Source organism: Stegastes partitus, unplaced genomic scaffold (assembly GCF_000690725.1).
Source record: "Stegastes partitus isolate 25-593 unplaced genomic scaffold, Stegastes_partitus-1.0.2 Scaffold353, whole genome shotgun sequence".
NCBI classification, from domain to species: Eukaryota; Metazoa; Chordata; class Actinopteri; family Pomacentridae; genus Stegastes; species Stegastes partitus.
Window position 1 is genome coordinate 387,057 of NW_007578084.1, and position 23,405 is coordinate 410,461.

The 23,405-nt window shown below is 39.6% G+C and overlaps 1 protein-coding gene across 1 annotated transcript in view; it reads left to right on the forward strand.

The window, feature by feature from the left end:
- Positions 1 to 5,828: 5,828 nt before the first annotated feature.
- Positions 5,829 to 23,405, forward strand: part of LOC103359087 (BCAR3 adaptor protein, NSP family member) — a 51,351-nt gene continuing 33,774 nt past the window's right edge. The window contains exons 1-4 of the mRNA XM_008284291.1: positions 5,829 to 6,002; positions 14,888 to 15,086; positions 16,256 to 16,510; positions 23,172 to 23,214. Coding sequence (XP_008282513.1) covers positions 14,896 to 15,086; positions 16,256 to 16,510; positions 23,172 to 23,214 — 489 coding nt within the window. The 5' untranslated portion in view covers positions 5,829 to 6,002; positions 14,888 to 14,895. The remainder of the gene's footprint in view (positions 6,003 to 14,887; positions 15,087 to 16,255; positions 16,511 to 23,171; positions 23,215 to 23,405) is intronic.

Consider the following 23,405-nt stretch of genomic DNA (forward strand, 5'->3'; position numbering starts at 1 on the left):
CATGACAGCAAAAAGCACTGGTCCTGCAAATGGTGCAAGACAGGAATGCTGGTAGAAAACTGTTAAACGTATTAATATACAATGTTTTACCGATGTGGCCGCTTTTTTCCAACTGACAGATGCACGGTAAAGCTAAATTTTAAACTTAATATATTTAAACCTGATGTTGTATTGAAGTTCATTTAAGTCTGACACTGTGCCATAATGCAGGATATCATTTATTTTTTGGCCAAATCAAAGCAAAACTAATGTTATTGACTGAATATTCTCTGTAATAAATACCTGTAGAATAATCAGTTTTCGACATGGCTTCATTCAGTGATATTAGTATAGTATAATTTAGTACAGTACAGTTAAGCATGTTTGGAGATAAAACACATTCCCACAGCTGAGAATCTGCATCGCTCATAAATAATAGTCAGTAAATGATTTGGTTAAAGCTCTTTCCAGCTGATTTTAATCTGAAACTCTGAACATAGCCTGCTCCAAACCAGGTTAGCTCCACAGCACCAGTTACCATGGAGATCTAGCCAGGTAAAAAGAGAGACACCTTCATGCCACTAAAACTCTGACTTTAAGGTCAACATACCTCGATAACCCACTAATCTCGCTTCGTAGTACAGCCCTGAGGTTCCAGGGTTATTGTACCATGTCTAAGTCTATTTCTCGCAACAGCTATTTTAAGTTTATGGCACAAGTTTATGTTCACTATGTGTTTGTTGATCACATACAAAGCTAGGCACAGCTCAGATACATGATGCAGAAGTGTTTTAGCAGTTGTTTGCCAACAATGTTATCCAAGCAATGAAAATGAGTAAAGTAGTAATCCTACAAATTCTTTTATGTTTTTGGTTTCGACTGCTCTGTTTGGCAGAATCATGAATTCACTGTCTAAATCAAAGAGTTGGAAAGTGATTACAATGATGTAGTATTCAATTACATTAAGGAGTGTACTTGAATGACTGTTTTTTGCTATTATTTGCCTCTGGTGGACAGTGAATAGTTAAGAAGCAGCCACATAATATGGAGTTAAAGACAGAGATGTGGAATACAACACAAGTCCCCCACTGGCATTGAACCAACAATAAATTGGTCTTCCAAAAAGCTAATCTATTAACCCTTTGAACCCAACTGACACACTTTGCATCCAAACTGTCATCCCTCTTTCTTCAGTGAATTGCTCATGAAGTATTCATTGCATTGCATATTAAACAAAACCTCACGACTTGACCTTTCCAACGATGTCAGTTGCTTGTTTGTGGGACAAAGTGCTGGCGAAAACAAATATTTGAATTTACATAAAATGTAATCATAGATAAAACCTGCATACAGCTTTATGTCCGTCTCTGCACCCATTACTCTTATTTCAATTTCTTCTGACCTCCTCATTACATGGACATACAACACAAGCCAGTCTAACATTAGCTTGGTTTGCTTGTTCTAACAATTAGCCTGACTCTATATGTGAACACTTCACAGAATAAAATAAAGACAGTTATTTCTGTTTGGCGTGAACCACATATTTATTTTCAAATTTCTAAGTCATAGAGTAGCTCCCCATCATTGTTCTGATATCACCAGATTCCAAACAGTTTTCCCGACATAATAATGAAAAGATGTCTCTACTGCCAGCATTTTATGGAGACACATAACAGTTTAATTATTCACATTTTTTTTTTTCTTATCTAAAGACTATTTTGAAAATCTGCATGTACTACTATTTTAAACGATTAATTTTCTGGATAGCACAGATTGTTTTGAACAAAACAAGATACAGCATGTGGGGCTAGCCCTTATATTGACTAGGATAAGCGTTTAAAAGTAAAAAGAATGGAACTACCCTTACAATAGCCTTGGGTTCATTAGGCTACACTAAATAACTTGGTTGTAACAATCCAAAACGATCTAGAGTTACATTTTTTTTGTATTTGTATTTTTGTTTCATTTTACTTTGGTTAAATTTTGATTACATTTAGATTGAACTTTTATAAGGTTAAGAAACTACTTTTGTTATGTTTGTCTGCTGATTGGAAACAAGAGGCTTACATATTACTGTTAGATTTTATATGCGAAAGCAACATCATGCTACTTCAGCATTTGCTTTCTGTAAGACAAGTGGTCATTCTTACAACCTGCCAAATAAACATGTTCTTTTGAAAGCATTTGAACAAATCACCACTGTTGTCCTTTGTCTGCTGAGATATTACCCAAGCAACACTTGCTTTCAGTAGCCTTTGGCATTATACTTTGTAAAAATATAGTGGGACAATATTGTTGTGTACATGGTCGCTAATAAAGACATTGAAGTAATTAAATTGCTAATGACAACTACACCAGAATTTATACATCTTTCTTGCCAATCCACATCACTGTATGCAACCGTGACAGAAGCATATTTACACACAGGCTGCCACAAATCATGAGTGATGCACTTAAATATAAATAACCAAGAGAAACAAAGAAGACTTCTGTAGATCAACACTTTATGTTTCTCAAAAACGGTGATGGCATGAGTCAGAAATAGACACATTTTTAGACCAGTAGTTTGTCTTTTTATTGTAAGAGTGAGCAGTAGCTCTTTGAGGAAAACTTTTCTGATCACATGTGGAAACACAAGCATGTGTCTGTATACAGATTTAAAAAGGGAAAAAATAGGGAGCGGAGGAGGAGAGCAGAGGGGAGGGAAGAGGGAGACAAGGAGTGAATGGAATGAGGGGGAGAGAAGAGGGAGAAAGGAGGAGAGGATGAAATCAGGACGAGAAAGTTCTTGGCACAGATCATATCTTCGTAGTGAGGGGGTATAGGAATACCACAAAACATGGAACGGAACCAAAACAGGGTGTAAAAAACTGTAATAAACTAGCCCTATGTAAATAGAATTATATGCAGGTGGTAGCTGTGGTAGGCAGAGAGGTCGGACCCATCTATTTAATGGCTTGGGAAGCACAGGTGCCCTGAGGTGTATTGGTGGTCAGTGTTTGAAAATGAGTGATTCAGCGAGGCTTTGTGCCAGCATGCTACGCTGCCTGAGTACCAGTATGCTTCAGCAGGGCTTGGCCCGATCACTCACATTAACAAAGTGCAGGATTTAGCTATCAGAGTACGGCAATCTCCAAACACATTTTAAAACACGTGGGTAGGTAACATTTTGATCTGTAGCGTTTTCAAGGTAAGCTCAAGGTAAAGCCTTGATCTTGTAGATTCCCCACTGCATGCAGCACTATTAATAATATAATAGCATTCGTTTTCTTATTGATCAACATTAAGTGGAGTTTTCATCTGCTTTTATTTGTCTGTTTAGAGCAACAACTTCTGTATGTCATGATTTATTCAGTTATTCTGTTGCCACACACTTTTTGTGTTTTATTGATTAACCAACTTCTTCAACTCTGAGTGGCTGCAGCTGGAAGTCATTTTTTGGGATATTTTGACTTTCCACATTTTTTGTGTCATACAGAGCTACAATCTAAAGGGCAGAGCCATTGAGAAAGATCATTTAAAGTGTGAAGATGTGCCTCTGTGCATGCACATTTGGATGTGAAAGGTTTGTTCTTTTGCAATCAACTTGATAAGAGCTTTCATCACAAGACCTCATATAAGTCATCCTGATGGATTATAGTCCTGCTCTAAACCCTTTTAACAACCCGTCCCCACCCCCCTGCCGTCCCTCATGCTCCCATATTTTGGGGAAACTCAGGTGATTCAGGAGATGATTACAGATTACACTCTTGACTCACCGTATAGCTTCCTGGAAATACCACCTACACATACCTAAAGATGCCAAGAATTTAAGAATTTGACATGTCTCTGTGAAATAGTAGGAGTGACATTTACTCAGGCAGAAAACATGAAATCCAGCTCCCAGTGATATTTTTACCTCCAAACAATCCTCTCATGGCAGGACAGAAGCAAATTCTGAGCCTGGCTTTGACATCTCAGGCTACTTTCTCTGCTAACAGCGTTGGTTATTGTGAAGAAGCTACAAGTGTTTTTTTGTGCAAAAAGTCTTATTGACAGTTTGACGACCTGTTCCTTTTACTTTGTGCTATATGAAAAAAATGCTAACTATGTAGTTTCTAAACTTTTTTGCATATAATGTCTCATGCTTCATCACAGTTACTGTCCAGACCTACAGTTTAAATAAACACTGATTTTCAATTCCTATATTGTTAACTTAATAACTAAACAGCATTTTCCAGGGAAACAAAGACAAAAAACAAACACAATTTGTGTGGCACTATTTTGTTTTCTTAGTATTTCTTACCCCAGATCACCTGACTGAATCACTTGACCCCTTTTGGGGGTCTTGACCCCAGGATCGGAATCACTAGCCTAAAGCAATGAAATTAGAAGGAAAAATAACACCACAGGTTTCCTTTTTATAGCTTTGTTTATCATCCTTGAGGGTTATGATGACCTTTTACTCATCAAGTGTAATTGCTATTGTCTGTGACAGTCCTAACAGGAAGCAGGAGCAGTCAAACACAGATCGTAAACAGATTTAATGTTGAACCTTACTCACTTTCTTGGAAATGAAACCAAAAGGTGCACCAGAGCACTGTTCTTCTCCAACTTTGTGTCAAAACTGTTTGAACATGCACAACTGCAGCAAGTATGGTAAAAGGCAAAACAGAAAGTATGTGGTGACGTTGTTTTTGTTGTTGTTTTTTTTAACTGTATTACATGCCCTGCTGGACTCTTTTCTATTGTGTTGCTACATTTTTAGAAAAGTAGGTTGAAGAAGACTTTTAAAGAACGTGATTTAAAACTGCAGGTAGCTGTCAAGAAGTTTGTTAAAAATAACTAAATCCTCTCACGGTCCTCCTGCACAGTGGCTTTCGTAATCTTAAGCAATTTATACCAAACAAATTTAGTGTGAATAGCTGAAGATCAGAAGACCTGCATGTAGCAGAAAGTGAGCATGTGTCGTGACTGTGTCCGATGTGGGCCATCTGATCATCTTGGCTTTCATAGCAGCAGGATGGGCTCGTCGTATTGTCTAAAAGGAAACACGCACACACACACAAACATGCACGCACATGCACGTGTCTGGGTGTTATCAACTCTAGACAATACAAAGGAACAGAAGGACAAAGACAGGAGAGAGTGTTGTCCTCAGGGCCAGCTCGCTTACACACACACACACACACACACACACACTCACACACACACACACACACACACACACACACACACACACACTCAATATGAGCTCATACCTGATGTAATGACACTCGTAGAGCACTTTTACTTGTTTCATCTCCTTCATAGATAAACTTTTCTTCTAGTGTTCTTTCTGTATTTTAATGCCTTGTTAGAAGAACACTTTAGCTGGATTTTATACTCTGACGATGAGCTGATTTATGTTTCAGCCAACACTAAGTCAAGCAGTTAAAGTCCATGAGTCTTGAGAGGACCTCAAGTTCCTTAAACACGTCACAACAATGCCGAGATCCAATTTTTTTCATCCTCTCTCTTCTTTGCAAATAGCAACATTAGGTCACATCTAAATCTTCTTTAAGCACCAGAACAGTTGGTGGTGTTGGTGTAAGAGGTGCCTAACAAAAAGACTGGGAGCATGAAATATGAGGCTGTGCAGGGAACACATAGGAGACGAGATGAGAGGAGGAGGAGTTGAGGAGGGCAGAGGGGAGTTTTGTTCAGTGCTGGAGGCAGGAGTTGGGAGGGGGGGGGCAAGAGGCAACTCTACTAAAAAAGAAAGAAAGAAAACTCCTCCCAAACACAGAAGAGCAAGAGGAGGGGCTGGGTGCTTGCAAATCACTCCCCAGTGAGAGAAAGAGGAGGGCAGGGCTTGAGATTGTGCAGCGCTACTTGTTGTTGCCTGTCTGAAGGAGCGTGAGTGGTGTAGTCTTCAAGCCGGTCAGCGACTCAGCTAGTCAGTCATTCAAACTATGAAAGGGAATAAGTTTGATAGAAGTATACCAAGCTAAAAGATCAATAAGAGCAAAAGTCACAAACAGGAGAAGAGATCTTACTGACAGGTAAGAACACGAGTGTGAATGTGTTGACGTGCAGTAGGTGTGTGTAGGAATGTATGTATGTAGATGTTGATAGCGGTCCAGACAGAGCTGAGACAGCTATCTTTATGGTCATCTTCTTCTTCTTCTTCTTTGGCTGCATTTCTTTTATTTGTCTGCTTTTCACCATCTAACCTTAAAAATAGAAATTCTGCTTTCTCTCTTTCTGCGGCGGCTTGTTATTTCACTACAATGCCATGCCTTCTCTTTATCTCTCAGCTGTCCGTTTCTCCATCCCTCTTGTTTGATTGTTTACAGCTTGCAATGAGTTAGATTTACTCTGGGACTTTTTGAGCAATAGGTTGCCATCCCAAGGCGCTGGGTGTAACTGGTTGTTTGGATTGGTGGTGTTGGCTGTGGTAACTCCAGCAGGAAATAATTACATGAAATTTGACAGATAAGATGAACGGCATTTCTTTTATCCACATTTTTCTTCTTTAATTGTTTTTTGAATATCTTTATTCTCTAAACATTCGTGTATTATTGGCTTTTGTGTTTTTGTATAGGTTTATTTTTGCCATATAGATGTCATGAACGATTTCACAACCTTACTCATCAAAGACGGCATTGCTTAAACATGTGCAACATCTAAAATAAGTTGTTGCACAACAATGATAGGGTAAATTATGTCTCAGATTTATTGTGACATGACATAACAGGTTTGTGAAATTAAAAGAAAAACAGTAAACATGAGGCAAACAGGGCTTCACTTTCTTTCACTTTGACAGCTTGAGCGACTACTGCTCAGGCTGAAACTCTGACCTTCCAGTTATGAGAACACATCTTTAAACAGCATGCCACCCACGAGATGATGACAGAGATAGACGTATGAGTGCATGTGTGTGTTTGTATGTGTCTGTGCAGCGTGAATGTAGAAAAACACATGTATGCAGCAGGTTGTTTCAGACATTAGTCAGTGTCACGTCTGAACATCGTAGCGGAGTCGAACTAACCCAAAGAAATTCAGCCCCTAATTAATGCTGCTGTGTGTCTGGGTCCGATTCACAGAGCTCAGCTTTAACCGTGTGATGGTCGTGTACTTCCAGTGGCAGCATTGTATGTGTGGTGTTGTGTTACTTGGATCCCCACTGGTATTAGGTGGTTGGTATTCCAGCTACCCGTCAGCACTATGTGACCTGCTGATCTTCACAAAGACTGACTGCATTGCTGGAAAGTAAAAAAGTACATGTTCTTGACTTACAGTATACGCAGTTATAAGGCACTGGCACTTGATCAACACCACTTTATGGATCTTTAAACTTTACTACATTTCTTCGGAAACTAATGTACTTTTCTTTCTAGTGCCTTACACTGATACCCATATCGCTAACAGTTAATTTGCAGACAGAAAGTTTATACATACAAAACATGTGATAGGCGCATAGAACGAGATCCAGATTGAACTGTTCAGCTGATAACTAAATAATTCAGAGTTACTTGGACCAGCTTATACATCATTAACATTAACAAGGGCTTTTCAGTGTGAACACTGCTACATGTTAATGAAAAGGAAACTTTGACTTTTCAGGGAATAATTAATGCACTAAATGTGAAACTACAGTCATGAGACAGGTGAAATGGTGTCACCAACCAGACAGGACTGCTGTTTTCCTCTGTGTCCAGTCCTTAAGCTAAGCCAATTGTTCTTTTGATCTAGCTTCATGCTTGTTATACGCACATAGAGGGCTATCAGTCAAAGTCTTAGCACAAAAGCAAACAAGTGTATTTCCTTCCATGTCAAGCTTTTTCATAAATATTTTGTCTTTATTGTCATCTGCATGATGGAATGTTGTCATTCTGGTTGACAACATCAAGTGTGCATACCATGAAATAGTTCTGTCATAAGTAGCATAAATGCAAGTGTGAAATGACGTGTATCACAAAATGTATGGTTTCACACAGCGCAGTAGTAGAACATTTTATCACATTAGCAGATAATAAATTATCAACTTTTTAATTAAGTAGTTTAAACACAGAAGTTATACCAGCTGACATCACTCGTGCAGCTCTGGATACTCTGCTCTTAGTTCATCATCATTTCAAGTACCTTCAACGTTATACAACTGAAGTATTTTCTTTGTCTTGCAGGACTTTTCCTCATAATGTAGTATGTCCACGTTGCAGTATTGTTTCTTTGACTGAAGTGAAAGGTCTAAATCCTTCTTCCATCACTGACTCCACTGACTGACTGGCTCACAATGTGGTGGTCAGTGACTGTACACAGCCAGCACATTTCACCACACCTCAGTGTAGACATCCAAAATGAGCCCGGGAGCTGAGGGAAGTTAGGTGTGAATATGTGAGAAAGTGAGACGCACACACACACACACACACAAAGATTCATATGAAATAGCAGCCACTGCTGTGGGATTTAATAACAGCCTCATTAATATGTTCTACACATCCTTCACACACACATACACACTGGTTGGCCCACGCACTGAAGAGCGCAGTAGGACACCTCTCTCTCTCTGTCTAACAAAGGCTGCCTCTACACAGTGGTCATGTGACAGTTGTTCCCATTGTTCACTTCTGGCCAGGGGTGGTTTTGCTAATGCACTGCTGTGTGTGCGTGTTTTTGTGTATTTGTGTGCTTGTATGCATGCCATAGCAGGAAGACACTTTAAGCCGGCGAGAGGAAACCCCTCATTCCCAAGCATGTTGATGTTTGAGTTTGTCTTTCCTATTGTGTGTATGTTTGTGTGTAATGAGAGAGCAGTGCGCAGTATGGTAGAGTTACTGTTTTAACTCAATTTCACGTGTAACTCATATTACTGTGTAGAATGTGTTTTTAATCTCGTTGCTCATTTTGTATTTTGTAAACAGTGCTTATATGATTCCTTCTCTGAATTCCCAAACACACAGAGAAGGCCCCAGTCCTCGTGAAATAAATGGGACCCACTGAACCTTTCTAAGGACTCCTGGTGGTCCACAAAAAGCCCAGTTTTTAAAACCACCACTTCAGTGGATTAACAAAAAGCCTTCTGCCTCCTGACTGATGTGTACGGTTGGCTAGAGAAATGGGGAGAAAGCCTACCATCAAAACATTGGACTAAATTCAATTTAATTTAATAGGAAAGCTGTGTCCTCAGCCCTCTGAGACCAACAGAAAGCTCAAGAGATACTGTGAAAAGGAGGAAGGGATAAGATGGGAATATTTGTTTTATTGCTAGTAATCCTTTATAATGAGCTGTCTGTCGTCTAAATGTTTACACTGCCATTTCCTCTTCCTGTTAATCTACACTTGTTTCCCACCCAAGGCCTCATGTGTGTCTCCATGTGTGGTGTTGTTCCCAACCCAAGGCCTTCACTAGATTTGGTGACAACGCAAACCTTGTCTCAGAATGTTTTGTCTGTTGTACCATGGTCAAGGAGAAAACGTCTGATTGGTTGTTAGGTGTCTGTTTAACTGTGAAGCTACTGGTTTTCCCACTGTAAATTTCCATTCCAATGTTTTCTTTCAAGCCTGACTCTAGATCTCAGAAGTGCTGTATGAGTCTCCAATCACAAGTTCAAGTAAATTTTTCTTTGATGAGTTTTGGCTGAAAAAATGCCAAACCATTGGTAATTAGATTTACGCAGCTTTACATGTTTTCTAGGTAGAATGACGTCAGGTTAGCTGATACCGCATCTTCTATGTCAACAAAAAATGACCTCAGTGTGACATGTTAGTCAGTCACTAGTCATGGGTATCAAGGTGTCTTCAATGATCCAGTGCATTTGAGCGCATGAGTCTCCTGGATAATTTATCACAACTGTAGGTTTATGACTACCGTCATTAATCATTTTACCTTTGATTGAACTTTGAAACTTTACATCATTTAAGGTTCCAGTTAGTTTGATATACAACGAGAAAAAGAGAGTTATGAGGACATTTAAGACTCAGTTTTGTTCCAGCTGTAAATCTTCAAACAACAAACCACTTTCCGCTGCTGAACTCGCGGCAGGTGCGACATGGCAAGAGCATTCACAGATATGGCCCCATAAGCTGCACTTTTGGCCTTTCTGTTTCCATTGCAGTAGTTTCCAATAGCTCTAACCACAGTGTTACTAGAGTGTATCAAAACAACGACCACTAGTAGTTACTGGACAAAACTCTAGTTCTATAAACATGTAGGAAATCGAGCAAAGGCTGGTTTGTACTGTTAACCTGTATGGTGAATTTTATATTGTTTTATGGCGATGTTAGAAAGAAGAAGACTGCTACTTTTGAGGACATTTAGAGGGCAGAAAAAAAGGTTCTCTTTGTTTTCTGCAAATTTAACCAATCAGTGTGGTCCTCTCTGAGTTCACCCAAACAATGTCAAAGCCACCACAGCAGTTTTTAGAGCTTCTCAGAAGCACCTATCCTTAGGTAGGTACATTTTTCTACCCTAAAACAGTTGTACAGTTTTACGCACAAAGTTCCTGGTTGCCCTAAATGTCCACAAGTTCTTGCAGAGCAGAATGGCTTCTTGTGTATGCAGAATGTGAAACATGACTTGTGCTTTCATAACTCTGGATACTAAATAACGAGCTCGGCGGTCGATATCAGTGCATCTTAAATCTAGCAGTTCAACTGTAATTTGAGCTAAGACAGTAGGCAGGTTATGTTAAACTGGTTGTAATCATATCAACACTACTCCACGTTAACACTGAAAACAAACTTTAAAAAGTGGACCAACATTTAAGAATAGCATCCCTTTTCAGTCTTTTGGTAAATATCGACGCAGTTTGTGATATTATCCTAATATAGAAAATATCAGACTTGTTGTTGGAAATACCACTGCTCATTTGTGTGTGTGATGCAGGGCGATGTGACCGTGGCGGAGCAGCTGTAGGGAGGCGAGGATGAGGCAAGATAGGGAGAAGGAGGGGAAAGAGAAAAAAGAAAAAAGAAAGGTCTATTATTATGAGAGGGGGGGGGGAGGACAAAAGAAAAAAAGAAGTCAGGAAGCAAAAGAAGAGCTGACATCATGATGGACAGAGAGAGAGAGAGAGAGAGAGAGAGAAGGAGGGGGGCACAAGACTGAAAGAGCAAGGGGAAGATGGATGGGGAGGGAGAGAGGAGTAGCTGAAATAAGGCAGAAAAGGGAAACGAATGGCATCGAAGGAGCACATGGGGAGGACTTAAGAGACAGGAGAGTGAGTGACAATTTTTAAGGTTGCACTCCTCTCAGCTCTTAGCATGAATAATTTATTTAAAAGACTGATAGATCAAGTATTCATGTGCGTAAGTGCTACGTGTTTGTGTTTTCGCTCAGTGAGAATTTGTCCTTTCTCCTCTGCAGGGGAGGGTGTGTGTCTGGCAGATGGTCAGGGCCACACACACACACATAAAACAGAGCACACACACACACACACACACACACACACACGCACTCACAGCTGACCATCCCAGAGGGTCTTATAATAGGTGCTCCTCCTGTAGTCGTTCTGCCCCTCGGAGGAATCCACCACACTCTGACCCAGCATGCCTCAGCAATTCTTTTACAGTGTGTTTGTGTGTGTATATAAACTTTACTTGTCACACTGAAGAGTCTTGACCTGGCCAGCTGTTGCTTTCTCTTAAACTAGATTTGCATTTTTATTGACATTCATCATTACAAGCTGGTGGCTCAGTGTCCTCCTGCTCCAGTCTAGTAAGAGTGTTTTGTTCTACTTTAGATCCAGTATAAAGTTGGCAAACTACCCAGATTCGCTGTGCTCCAAGACTTATGACTAAACAATCTTTTAAGCGTCTTTTCTCATTTGTAGCAATTCAGCAGCCTCCTCAGTTTAAGCTAATGCTGAACATAGTTTTTTGCCAGTTAAAATGACAAACATCAGCTGTGGCTAATAAATGTATTTAGAGTACCTTCTGAAAGTCAAGTCAACTTTGTGCGTTATAAACATGCATCTTGTAGCACATCTGTGTTCTGAATGTCTTGCAGTATCATTTTCCGTTATCCAGTTCAGTTATTTGTACTACACACTAAAATGAATAGATGCATTTGTATTATAACTAACATTGTAGGGTCTTAACCTTAATGTTTATGCTTCTTTGGTAAATTTATAACCTCCACCTTATTCCTCTATTAGTAAGCACTTTGGATCAAGGTCTGTTGTTTTAAATGTGCTATATCAATTACCTTGACTTGACTTGACTCAGTGTTTCCACAACAAAACACTAATCTGATAAAAAACAAAAAAAACTTGATAAATACACTCCCACTTCACATTGGTTTATTTACTTACATCTCTATTACATGTAACAGGACATACCAGCATATACAATATTTCACTGTCAAAATATCCCCAACATGTTAGATAATGTGCTTGTTTTCTTTCTTACTGGGAGTTAGATGATCAGTTTCATCTCTGTGTGTTTAGTGCAAAGCTGACTTCATGACATTTAGCTTTGTTTAACACAACAGTGGAAGCGGATTAAACAGTTAGCCTGGATCTATAAAAGGAGACTTCTAAGAAAGACAAAGTGTTCCTGTTTACATATAACATTTGTACTAAACCAGTAGAAGCACCTAAAAGACATTGTGGATGAACTGACTTTTGCATTTGAGTGATCTGTAGAGCTCCCAGTTTTTGCATAGTCACCAAAATCTTAACAAAACCCATTTTCTCCTTGCATTTGTTAGTGGTTAGCTTCCTGACTAGCACAAAGGTACATGCAAACAAGGCAGTTTTGCTGTTACAAGGTATATTTTTCCCAGTTGGTAGTGGCCAGCTGTTTACTCAGCTCTCAGTCTTTGTGCTTATCTTAGATAACAGTCCTGGACCAATCGATCTACTGAACACACACAGATGGAAAATAATGGCTAGCTTCTTATGTAGTTCCTGGCAAGATAGTGGAGTGAAATTCTTGAAATGTTCATAGTATTGCTTCTTTGTGTGTTATTCATTGCACCTAGTCTTTTGTTATTGTCATGCACATGCGTAAAAGCCTGCATTTTAACTGATACACTTAAGTCAGTTCACTTTAGTTTAGTCATTTTTTTCTTCAGTTCATTCACTCCTCACAGTTAGCTTTTAAGAAATGTTTAACAGCACTGATAACATCTAATATCACCTCCTCAGGAAATTAGTGATTTATGATAAAAATGTTCACTTCTAACCAAATAGAACTTAGAATTTTGAAATTAGTAGTTTTCTGAAGTCAGTAGTCTTCTGTCTTCAAACTCAATTTAATTTTCATCAGCAGCTGTGTTGATCCCTTTGGGTCAAAACAGTGCCTTTCCGTCTGGCCCGACTGCTTCCGGCAAGACCGCCACGGTGCCAAACCCCACAATTTACTCTGCAGCCTACTTTCTGATCATAATCAGGTTGTTCCAATGCAGACACAATTACAAGCAGGAGCGTTGTTGTTCACGTCAGATTCTTGATGAGATACGAAGGGTCCGTTTCATCCAGTCTGCCGACATTTCTGTTATCTCATGATATTTTAGTTTGTACAGTGTGACTAACTGCAGGATGGTGAGTGATTCAGAGCAGATGATAGCGTGCTGACCAGTCATCATCACACAGCAGGGGAATTTGTCAAGAACCTGCCCAGTGTTCTTTTTTATCCCTCCCAACCTATCTGTCTTGTTCATCACTGTGTGTTTATGTCCGTGTGTCTGTGTGTCATCAGACCAAATCCACCTCATGAGTAAAAATAGTGTGCCGAGTGCTGCTTTTTCTTTAAATTTTTTTTCAAAGTCTGGAGTAGAATCTGGTTCTTAGGACGTTGCTGGAATATAAAGCATTTAAAGAATTTCCTCATGGTATGATACTTAGAGATTGTTGCTAAAAATACCACTTGACACTGAGGCAGAGGGTCAGACCTCTATTTTCTTCTCACATCAACTAACAGAAAGCCGAGGTTAGCATTGTGTCTTGTAAAAAGTCTTGTCTTTTACTGAACTACTAGACGGTCCTGTTTGGTAAGTCACATTCAGGTTTCTTTTATTGTAACTGCTACATGTTGAGCTTGATTCTTGGTGGCTGTATTTGAGTTATTATTGAGGGAGAAACATTTTTGTGCCAGTGTTATACAGTTCTCTTGAGGAATCAACCTAAAGACGGACATAATTGTTGATTGTTACACATTTTTCTTAGTAACTGTCTAGAATGTAGTGAGTATTGTTGGAAATATCTGTAGTCCAGATTTATTAGTGCAGTGCTATATTTAAATTGTAACTAATGCAGCCCCCAGAGCAGTTTCTTTTACTGAGATCTCAATCCAAACGTGTCGATTTTATTAGTTCAAATGACAAATATATAGTATATTTATAGAGCTATTTGATGTGTGTTTGCATACATGTCAAGAAGATCACTCAGTCATCACTCAGACATATTTAGAGGTCAGCTTACCTAGCTGCAACTGCTTGTATAATATTATGTGATGACAAGTTATATTTCCCTCCAGGCAAGGCGTTAGTGTGTATTTTTGTATGTATGATCACTCGAAAGGGTATGAATATGTGTCAGTCATGTGAGTGTATTAAGAAGGAGCAACCGTTGTCCTGGCTCTCTTTATGTGCATATCATGTATCATAATATGTCATCTCAGAAAGCGCTGTATGTCAGTATGTATTTAGTTTCAGATCATATGTCTTCATAGCGGTGTGTTGCAGAATTTTACACCTGTCCCTTCTGCCTTGTGGTGCCGTCGTTATGTAACTGTGTGCCTCAGCTTACTGTAGGCATGCTGGTTATAACATACTTGAGGAACTTTTTACCCTCCAAAGTTTGTTCGCCTGCCTTTCTTTAACTAAAAAATCTCTGTTCATTCATTCATTAATCTGTGGAAAGATCAGCTTCAAATACAAAGTGTTACAGTGCTGGTGAAGATATGATTCAAGTCATATCTATTTGTCTGTGTTTAATTCCAGAGCTTAGGATGATGGCAGAAGGGCGTTTTGCCAGTCTTCCCAGGTCCCTTCATGCACACCACACCTTAGCTGGAGGCCCTGCCCACCCCGGAGTACCCAGCAGCTCTCTTGGTGCTCCCAGCAGCAGCACCACCTGCTCCTCCAGGAGGCTCCAGGCTTCCCTCGCCTCCTCCATGGACCTCCTCAGCTCTAGACCCGGGTGAGTTGAATGACCAACAGTGGCTCAGAGCATCATAAAAACTGGTCTTCAGTGAATCATGGCAGAATCATCTGGGTGTGACTGAAATACTCGCTGAATATTGAATGTACTTGCCACCTTTGTTTAGACTCAAGCTACGTTTACACATAGCTGGGTATTTACAAAAGCAGATCTACGTTTTCAAAAATAACGTTGTCAACACCAGATTGTTTTAAAAAAAATCGGAATTTACACAAACCCGCATAAACACGTCGTTAAGACCTGCTATGAGCATGCCAAACCTATAGGGGGCAGTGTAACGAGAAGCATAAAGTCATGCTAGCCAATCAGAATCCTGGAAAAAACACAACAAATGGCACAAATTATTTCCTGTTACTTCAAAGACAATGGTGCGAGAGTCGTTTGTTTGGTAGACTTAAGAATTTCTTTGTAATAGGACAATGGTATGAAGTTGTTAGCTGTACCTTGACATGTTTCGGCGTCCATCTGTTGCCTTCTTCAGAAGTGTCGACAGATGGAACGCCGAAACATGTCAAGGTACAGCTAACAACTTCATACCATTGTCCTATTACAAAGAAATTCTTAAGTCTACTTGTACTTTGAGGACAAAATGAACATCTTTGCTACAAGTCGTTTGTTTGGACTGACAGAGAAGTGTAGCTACTCCTAAATGTGGTACTTGAGTACAAATCAAGTAAAATACTTGAAAATATTGACTTTCTATCACAGTAGAAAAACTGTAAACATGGTCGCATACATATGACGCTGATGACGCTTTTGTCGCATACTGTGACGTCAAACTCCGTCTCCTCCCGAGTTTTTCCAAATCTCCACTTTGGCCAGAGTTTTCAGATATGATCGTTTTTGATGACTTGTTTTGCTTCGTTTAGTGTAAACCAACGGCCCAAACGCATTGAAATGTCACAGTTTTTGCTACATGTAAATGGGGCCTCAGATACACAATATATGTATTTTGGTGAGCAGCACCGAATGTGAACCAAGAACTTTAATTTGTTCACAAGAAAACTTCATAGGACCACTTTTATGTAATTCATTTTAAATTGACAAAAACTGTTGAACCCCTCAACCTTTATAAAAAATAGTCTTCTCAAGGTGTTTAATTTAGTTTACTGCTCTTTTGAACCTTTTCCCGTTTTTCTCTCCTGCAGTCTCCCTCCAGGGCAGGGCAGCAGTCTATCAGAGATGCCCACCGCTGCCTACCAGCCAATCTCCATTCATGGAACTCTGCCTCGACGCAAGAGAGGAGGGGCCAACCTCGCCCATGGAAACTATACTTGGGACCCAAAAACCAATCACACGCAGCCATTACTTTGCGGGAACACATTACTAGCTCCTGGGCACATCCACCAACCCATGACCTCATCACTGGTCCAAAATGTCATTGATGACTTCCACGGTTACAGGTAAACACATGTACTGACACAGATAGTCGTGGATAATGTTTCTGTAAGTGGATAATGTCCATTTTAGTCTGTGATTTGTTCTTTCACTCTCAGGGCAAATATTTTCCGTCACAAATAGTACAGTTTGATCAGTTGGCTTATCAGCTAGAGAAAAAACAGGAAAAAAACAGGAAGCAATTAAAGTAAATCTTAGCAAGCCCACCAAGAACGTTTCTTAGAGATACAAAAATCCACTGTAATATCAGCTAAAATGGTAGTTTTAAAGTGTTTTAAACTTTGTAGCTTGTTCATTGATAGAAATCTGTAAGAGCCATTTTATATTTACCACATTATATTTAATACTGAAAAGAATTAAAGTGAGTGTTAAAGGGGTGTCCTGGGAGTCTAAACATTAGTTTGAAATTGTCCATCATCAAGGCTCATCATGGTCTGACGGAAATATGCTGAATATTCAGACAGCTCTTCTTCATGGTGCAAAAAGAAAGAGAGTTTGGAGCTGGATGGAGACAGGGGAGGTTGTAAAGAAAACCCTGAGGGGGCGTCGTAGTTAGCTCAACTTCAGAGGGAACACACACAAATGCACACACACACACCTCATCCCTCATCATGTCGTCCCATCTTTCTATCTCTAGTGTAGAGTTACAACAGACTGTATCTGATGTAGCCAGCTTTGTGTGCACATACGTGTGTGTCTGTGGCTGTGTGCATGTAGCCCCCAGCAGTTAGGTTACCTTTGTAGGTCAGGGTGTGGCACTGCAGATCAGAGTTTACTGTGAACTCTTTGTCTCGTCTCTTTATCTTTCTGCCTTCCTGCTGGATACATTTCATATGCTGCTGACATACAGCAGGGCAATTTGTCCAGGTTGAATTCGGCCTGCGCAGGTGGCTAAATAATGAACAACATCATACTCTCGCTTTGAGTTTAGTTCATTTTTCATGAAGTCAGTACAGTTTTATAGGCATCGGTTCATTCTATTCTCATTCCTAAAGTGGTAATTAAAAGGATCGGTGAGATGTGTCTTAAACTGTAGTCTCAGTTTGATTTATAAATAAATGAGTGCAGTGAGATAAAAAACATCACTACGATGAGAGATATTTTTAGTTTTGCGGGATGGTGGTGTTGATTAACATGAGCTAGCACTGGCCTCACTTCAAGCTATGTGGAGATCACGGAACAACACTTGTTGATAATCTAATTACCTTACTAATGACCTCACAAATTTATATTATATAATATGACATATTTTCCTAGGTAAGGAACTATATGGCTGTCAACTGCTTGATCTCACATGAAGTTTTTTGTCCAATAATGTTGTTTCCAATACCTTTCTCAAATTAAAGTTATTTCTTCATTTACATGAAAAGTGGTATCCTAGTTTATCTAAAGAAATATTTTGCTGTTGATCTAGACAAGAAGGTTAAAAAACTGCAATCACTTTAATATTAAGGGGAAAAAAAAGTTTGTACAGATTGTCTGTGATGAAACCACTCAGTAGTTTACCCCAATTCCATGATTTCCTCCCAACTTCCATAATAGTGTTGAAACTCCACGTAGCTCACAGCTAAGTTTTCTGTAAAAAGATAAAGGAGTGTATCTTTAAGGTATGTAACCAATGGCCAGCCGGTCTTGACTTTCCAGTGCCATGCTGTCAGCCGACCTCTGACCCCTGAACTTATGTTGCACTAGCTCCCGATTGGTCAGTTTGTCTTTATGTTGACCTCTGTGGGCAGCGGAGGACCACCAGGAGAGGAGGGGGAGGAGAAGGAAAGACAACAGACGGAAAGAGTGGAAAGGAGGGAGCAAAAATGAATATTACAGGTGTTAAAGAGCAGAGATAGACACAATGCAACTAAAAGACTGATATATTAATCAGTTTACAATCTTTGCATTATCACATCGGATTACTGTTATCCCCATATGTGTGACACACTGAGGGAGAAAACACGATGACGTTATGATAGATGGACGCTTCTGTGCTGTAAATCAGAGGGAGGATTTTTGACCAAGATTTATATCCAGATATTCATGGAACAAAATGGATTTTTTATTTAAGCAAACGGTAATCACATATTTCTAATGATGCTGCAAGAAAATATTTTATAGATGATATGGCGTTAAGCACTGGAAAAAGTGTTTGTATTGTAAACCAGATATGGAAACTGTCAGTCCTCAGGCTATCCAGCAAATCACCTGATGTGTCTCTACATTCCTACTATTACTGAGTAATTCCAACAGAGTTTTAATTAGTGGCTTGTTCACACTTAAAAGTGACTATAAGTTCACTTAAAAAAGCCTCGATAATTTTATTCATGGCCAGGGAATTGCACAACTTAGAAGGAAAAGCGACTCACACCTGTGCTATTTTCCAAACTGAAACACAAGACAGAAATGTTACAACTGTGTGCTCACACAAAATGATACCAGATTTTAAAATATTACTCACAATTATACATTGCAAGCAGTTAACAGAGTGTTTTTCCAAATATGTAGTAGTTCTTCTTTGTGTGTTAGGGTGTTCCTTGAGCTGCTTCAGCTCTGTTCACAATTAGCTTCATTTATTTATTGATTCATGCGTTTACTTATTTATTTACCAGCACCCTGCATTTCATTATGGCATTGCATTGTGGGACAGTTGTGTCCATCAACACCACACTTAAAGGTCAAGCATATTGTAATCAGTGGTATAACTGAGATTCTGGGGGAGAATTACTTGTAGGCAGTGGAAACAAATTTACAGCAGTAGCTTTCCAAAGTTGCACAGTGATTCATGTCTTTTAGTGTCTCATGTTTAGTTGATGAGGAACTAGTAGAGTAAAGGCACATTCATTTTATTTTAGTTTTTGTATTCTAACTGTACTGTGGTGTAATATGATGAGTGTAAAGCAGAGAAATAGTCTGGAAACACATCAAATTCAGACTTTACACAGAGGTTCTTACTCTGTATACTGGGAACACACTGACCTCTACAGGCTGCTGGCTGACTCTGCATCCTGCCATCAACTCTTTCCATTGCTCCTACTGCCAGTCTTTCTCTCTCTCTCTCCCACACACACAAATATGGTGTAGTCCCTAACTAAAGCCAACTGTGGTCATGCTGAGTATTGTGTGGTGAAGCGCAAAGAACAACAGTAGCCAGAAAAAGACTGTGGCGAGTGCTGCCTGCCTCTGCCTTCCTTACTCTTGTTATTTTTTTTTTCCTCGCTCACTCACTTCTACTTTTTCTGTCTTTCTTTCTCTGCCCTTTCCTGTGTTGCACATCAGTTTTGTGGTTGTAGAAGCAGAAAAATCCAGTGTCTGATGCTGTTTCAGCATCATGGTTAGAAAAAGACAAATTTAGCACTGGTCATCTTGTGTAGTCTGGAATGCCTGGGCCTAACCATCTCACATCCACCACACTTTGTTTAATTTATTTTAGTGCTGTAGTGAGGCTTTTCTAAATGTTGTCAAGGAAGAATAAAGACGTAAAACACATCCATCAAGATGCAAGGTGGTGAAAACCACCAAACTGAGTGTAAGACAATGAATCTCTATCAGCTCAGTGGCTTCTGCTCTTTTTGTGAACCTGACCTCTGACCTGCCTGAATCTGAGGAAAAATGGAATTTCCCTGAGTTGTAGCATGTTTAACCCACGAGGAATCAAATGGGTGTTGTCTGTCTGTGGTGCTCTCATCACCCACCTAAGAGTTAGAGAGTCAGGGTTATGAGGGGCAGGTGGTTGGTGTGGTCATAGTTTTGGGCCAGCCAAAGGTCAAGCCAACCGCTGACCTGGGAGAAGCAACACATGACTATAATGAATGGTCAGTTTCAAACGAAATGTCTGATTTGAGACCAGAGAAACTTGCTGAATTTTTCTTTCAAATCTGTCTCTGCATTTTTATCATATCGCCACGTAAACTGTGACGGGAGGTTGTGCACTGATCACTGTAAGGAAAACAACCACCAAAAGTTATTTTTAGAATGGGAACATTCTAAATTACATGTGTAGCATCAATTCATCAAAAACATTTGTTGGAATCTTAGAAACAAACAATAATGCACAAAACAAGAAATCTGAAGTTGCTTCCTTGGGCGCTGTAATGCTGTCTTTTATGAATTTTCTGTAGTTTATAGACTAAACAGTTAATTGAAAACATTGTGGAGAGATTAAGCTATAATGAAAATAACTGAGAGTTCGAGCTCTTATGTATTTACACTGTGTTTGCTCATAAAGTAGCAGATGACCAATTAGCTTTTTACAGTACAAAATTGTATAATGTGAAACAGAAGCAGGTCTGGCTGCTTTTAAATGAATACATTTTTGCATATATTAGTAGAACCAGATGGAAAACTAATAGTGGCATGCAACTGAAACTTTATAAATTGCAATAAGAAACTTATTGATATAATTTTAGATAGTTTCAGTTGAATGCACCAGATGTAAACCTCCATGAAAGCATGTGATGAAAAAACATGGTTAGGTTGTAGGAACAAATACCAGGCTCCCTCTCTGGCCTATAACAGCCTATCATACCTTCATAGTGGAGTCCCTTCTCCCACCGTTTTTCTCCCCAAGGCCTCTGTACAAATCAACCACGAGTCAGTTGCTGCCTGGTCCTCTTGCTGCCTCCACTTATGTGCAGAGACCTTTCCTGGTGGAGGCTGCAGCTGGTGGAGTTGAGCCTCGCAGGCCAAAAACACCCACAGCCATGCGTCCCCCACCACCGTCAAACTTCTGGCAGCTTACTGAAGGACTTGATGTTGGGATCTCTGTCTAGTGATACATAGTCATATCTAGTCACTTGGAACCTTAATACAGGGCGGCAACTTTGCCCTGGTTGCTCTTTGTCCACCTTTAGGTTTTGCTGGTTTTCCTTATTTATTCTGTATCAAGATCAGATGATTCTTTAATCCTTAATTATTATTATATCTGTCTTTAAATGTATTTAGTTATTGCCTATGTACCTAGATAAACAGGCTAAAATGGATAAAATGGTTGAACTTAAATGAAACCTTTTTACTGCAGGTCATTATTCTAAGTAGGTAATTAAAAGTTATTGGTATCGAGTGAAAGCAAACATTTTATCAAGTGTTTCTGCAATATTGCACAGCCTACCACATATTCACAAATTGTTCTGACTTTAAATATGAGTAAACTGTAACTTAAGCTAATAAAATACACGTGTAAAGCAATAAATACTCATCTTTGATTATCAAAATTTTTGCAGCGTATCACATGTAATTTTTCAGCCTACAACAGGTGATTTGCAACTCAGCGTTATAGATATGCTAGATTAGTAATGTAAAATAGGATCAGTTGCCATATACTGCACTTTCGTGGTTCTGCAAACTTCAATCTGCAGTCGATCCCGAGGGTGACGGAAAGGCCTGAGCACTCTACCTTCTATGAATAATGACTATACATTGTTGTGAATGGAAGCTTCTGTTCAGTTACATAACTAAATCCCACTCATTATCAGGGGCCATATTAAAACTGAGAGGGCTTAGAGCTAAACATATTTGGTTTGGTAAGTAATGGACTGTGCTAATATTCCCGTGGGAACACCAGTGCAGGCTTAAGGGATTTAAACTAGCAACCTTGCTAATGTAGCTAGGGATTTGAGCTAATTACCTCTTTCCCTGAGCCCCTGGACGTAAGCCTCCTGTGGAGAGAGACTCTGAGCTGCATTTATGCACTCGAGTACCAATATTCATGGCAAAGATGGAGAGCAATAGAAGTACTGGAGTGTACATGTGTGGATTTTTTAAAGTAACAAAATAAGAGGACTTTGTGCTGGTGGTCAAAAGAAACAAAATGCCAAAATACAATTTTGGAAAATGTTCTCTGTGTAATCTTACCTTTAATCAGCATCAGTCAATAAAAGCAGATGAAACTGCTGCTCGACCAAGATGAGGAGAAAGAGACAGAAAAGGTCAAACTATGTGATGTGACTGTAAGCAGTTTTTGAATGAATAAAGGAATCAAAGAAAAACGCAAAAAAAAAAAAAAAGAAAAAAGAGTGATTTAAGAAAAAGCGGCTGGTGCTGTTTTTGCGTGTGTGCTCTAACCTCTCTGTGAAATTGTCAGTGGACTCAGAATGGTAGGCGTGTGGCTGCGATGTGTGTTATGGTGGGGGAGGAGAGAGAGGGAGGGAGGCCAAGTCAGGCAGGCAGAGAGTGAACATGTTTACCACTGACTGAGAGAAAGAAAGAGTGAGAGACAGGCAGCGAGTAGGACAGCGAAAAGGGGGAGACTCAGTTTAGTGTGAGGTTTGGTTTCACTCGACTTTTTTCTCTCTGAGAAACCCACTTGCAAAGTGGAACCTGGTGAACTTTGGATAACATTACCACTACAGTTAACGTTCAGCTTTATAGTACAGGTTCGCCTCCTTGGTCAAGCATATGGCTAAGATGGACGCTTGTTTGGACCAGTGAAATCCATTTAGACCTTTTTAGAAAGTGTCACACCTCCACTGAGCTATATAATCTGCTAAAAGAGCCGAGGAGGGCTAAAGAAGCAGCATCAGCACCATTTAGGGAATCACCTGGACTTGTATCTAATACAGAAAGCTCTGCAGTAATAGGAACTATAGGGAGAACCCAAAGGTCACCACTCAGTGCTTTGGGTTCCACTGGCAAGATGTGTTCTCTAAATCGGACCTTGTCTCTGTCTGTGTTCCCCAGGGAGCCAGCTGCTGGCCTGGACGCCACAGTGGACTATGTTAAGGTAAGAGCAACACTGGTATATTGTGCACAGTGCATTGACAAAGGTCCTACAGTTACAGCTGCAACTACTGTTACTGTATATTATTGGTAGTTTAAATTCTACTACATTTTATTGGAACCATTGTAAATATTTTGCATTTAGGTTTTCATACTAAAAATGTATGTTTCACAGGAATCAACAGCTTGTTACTC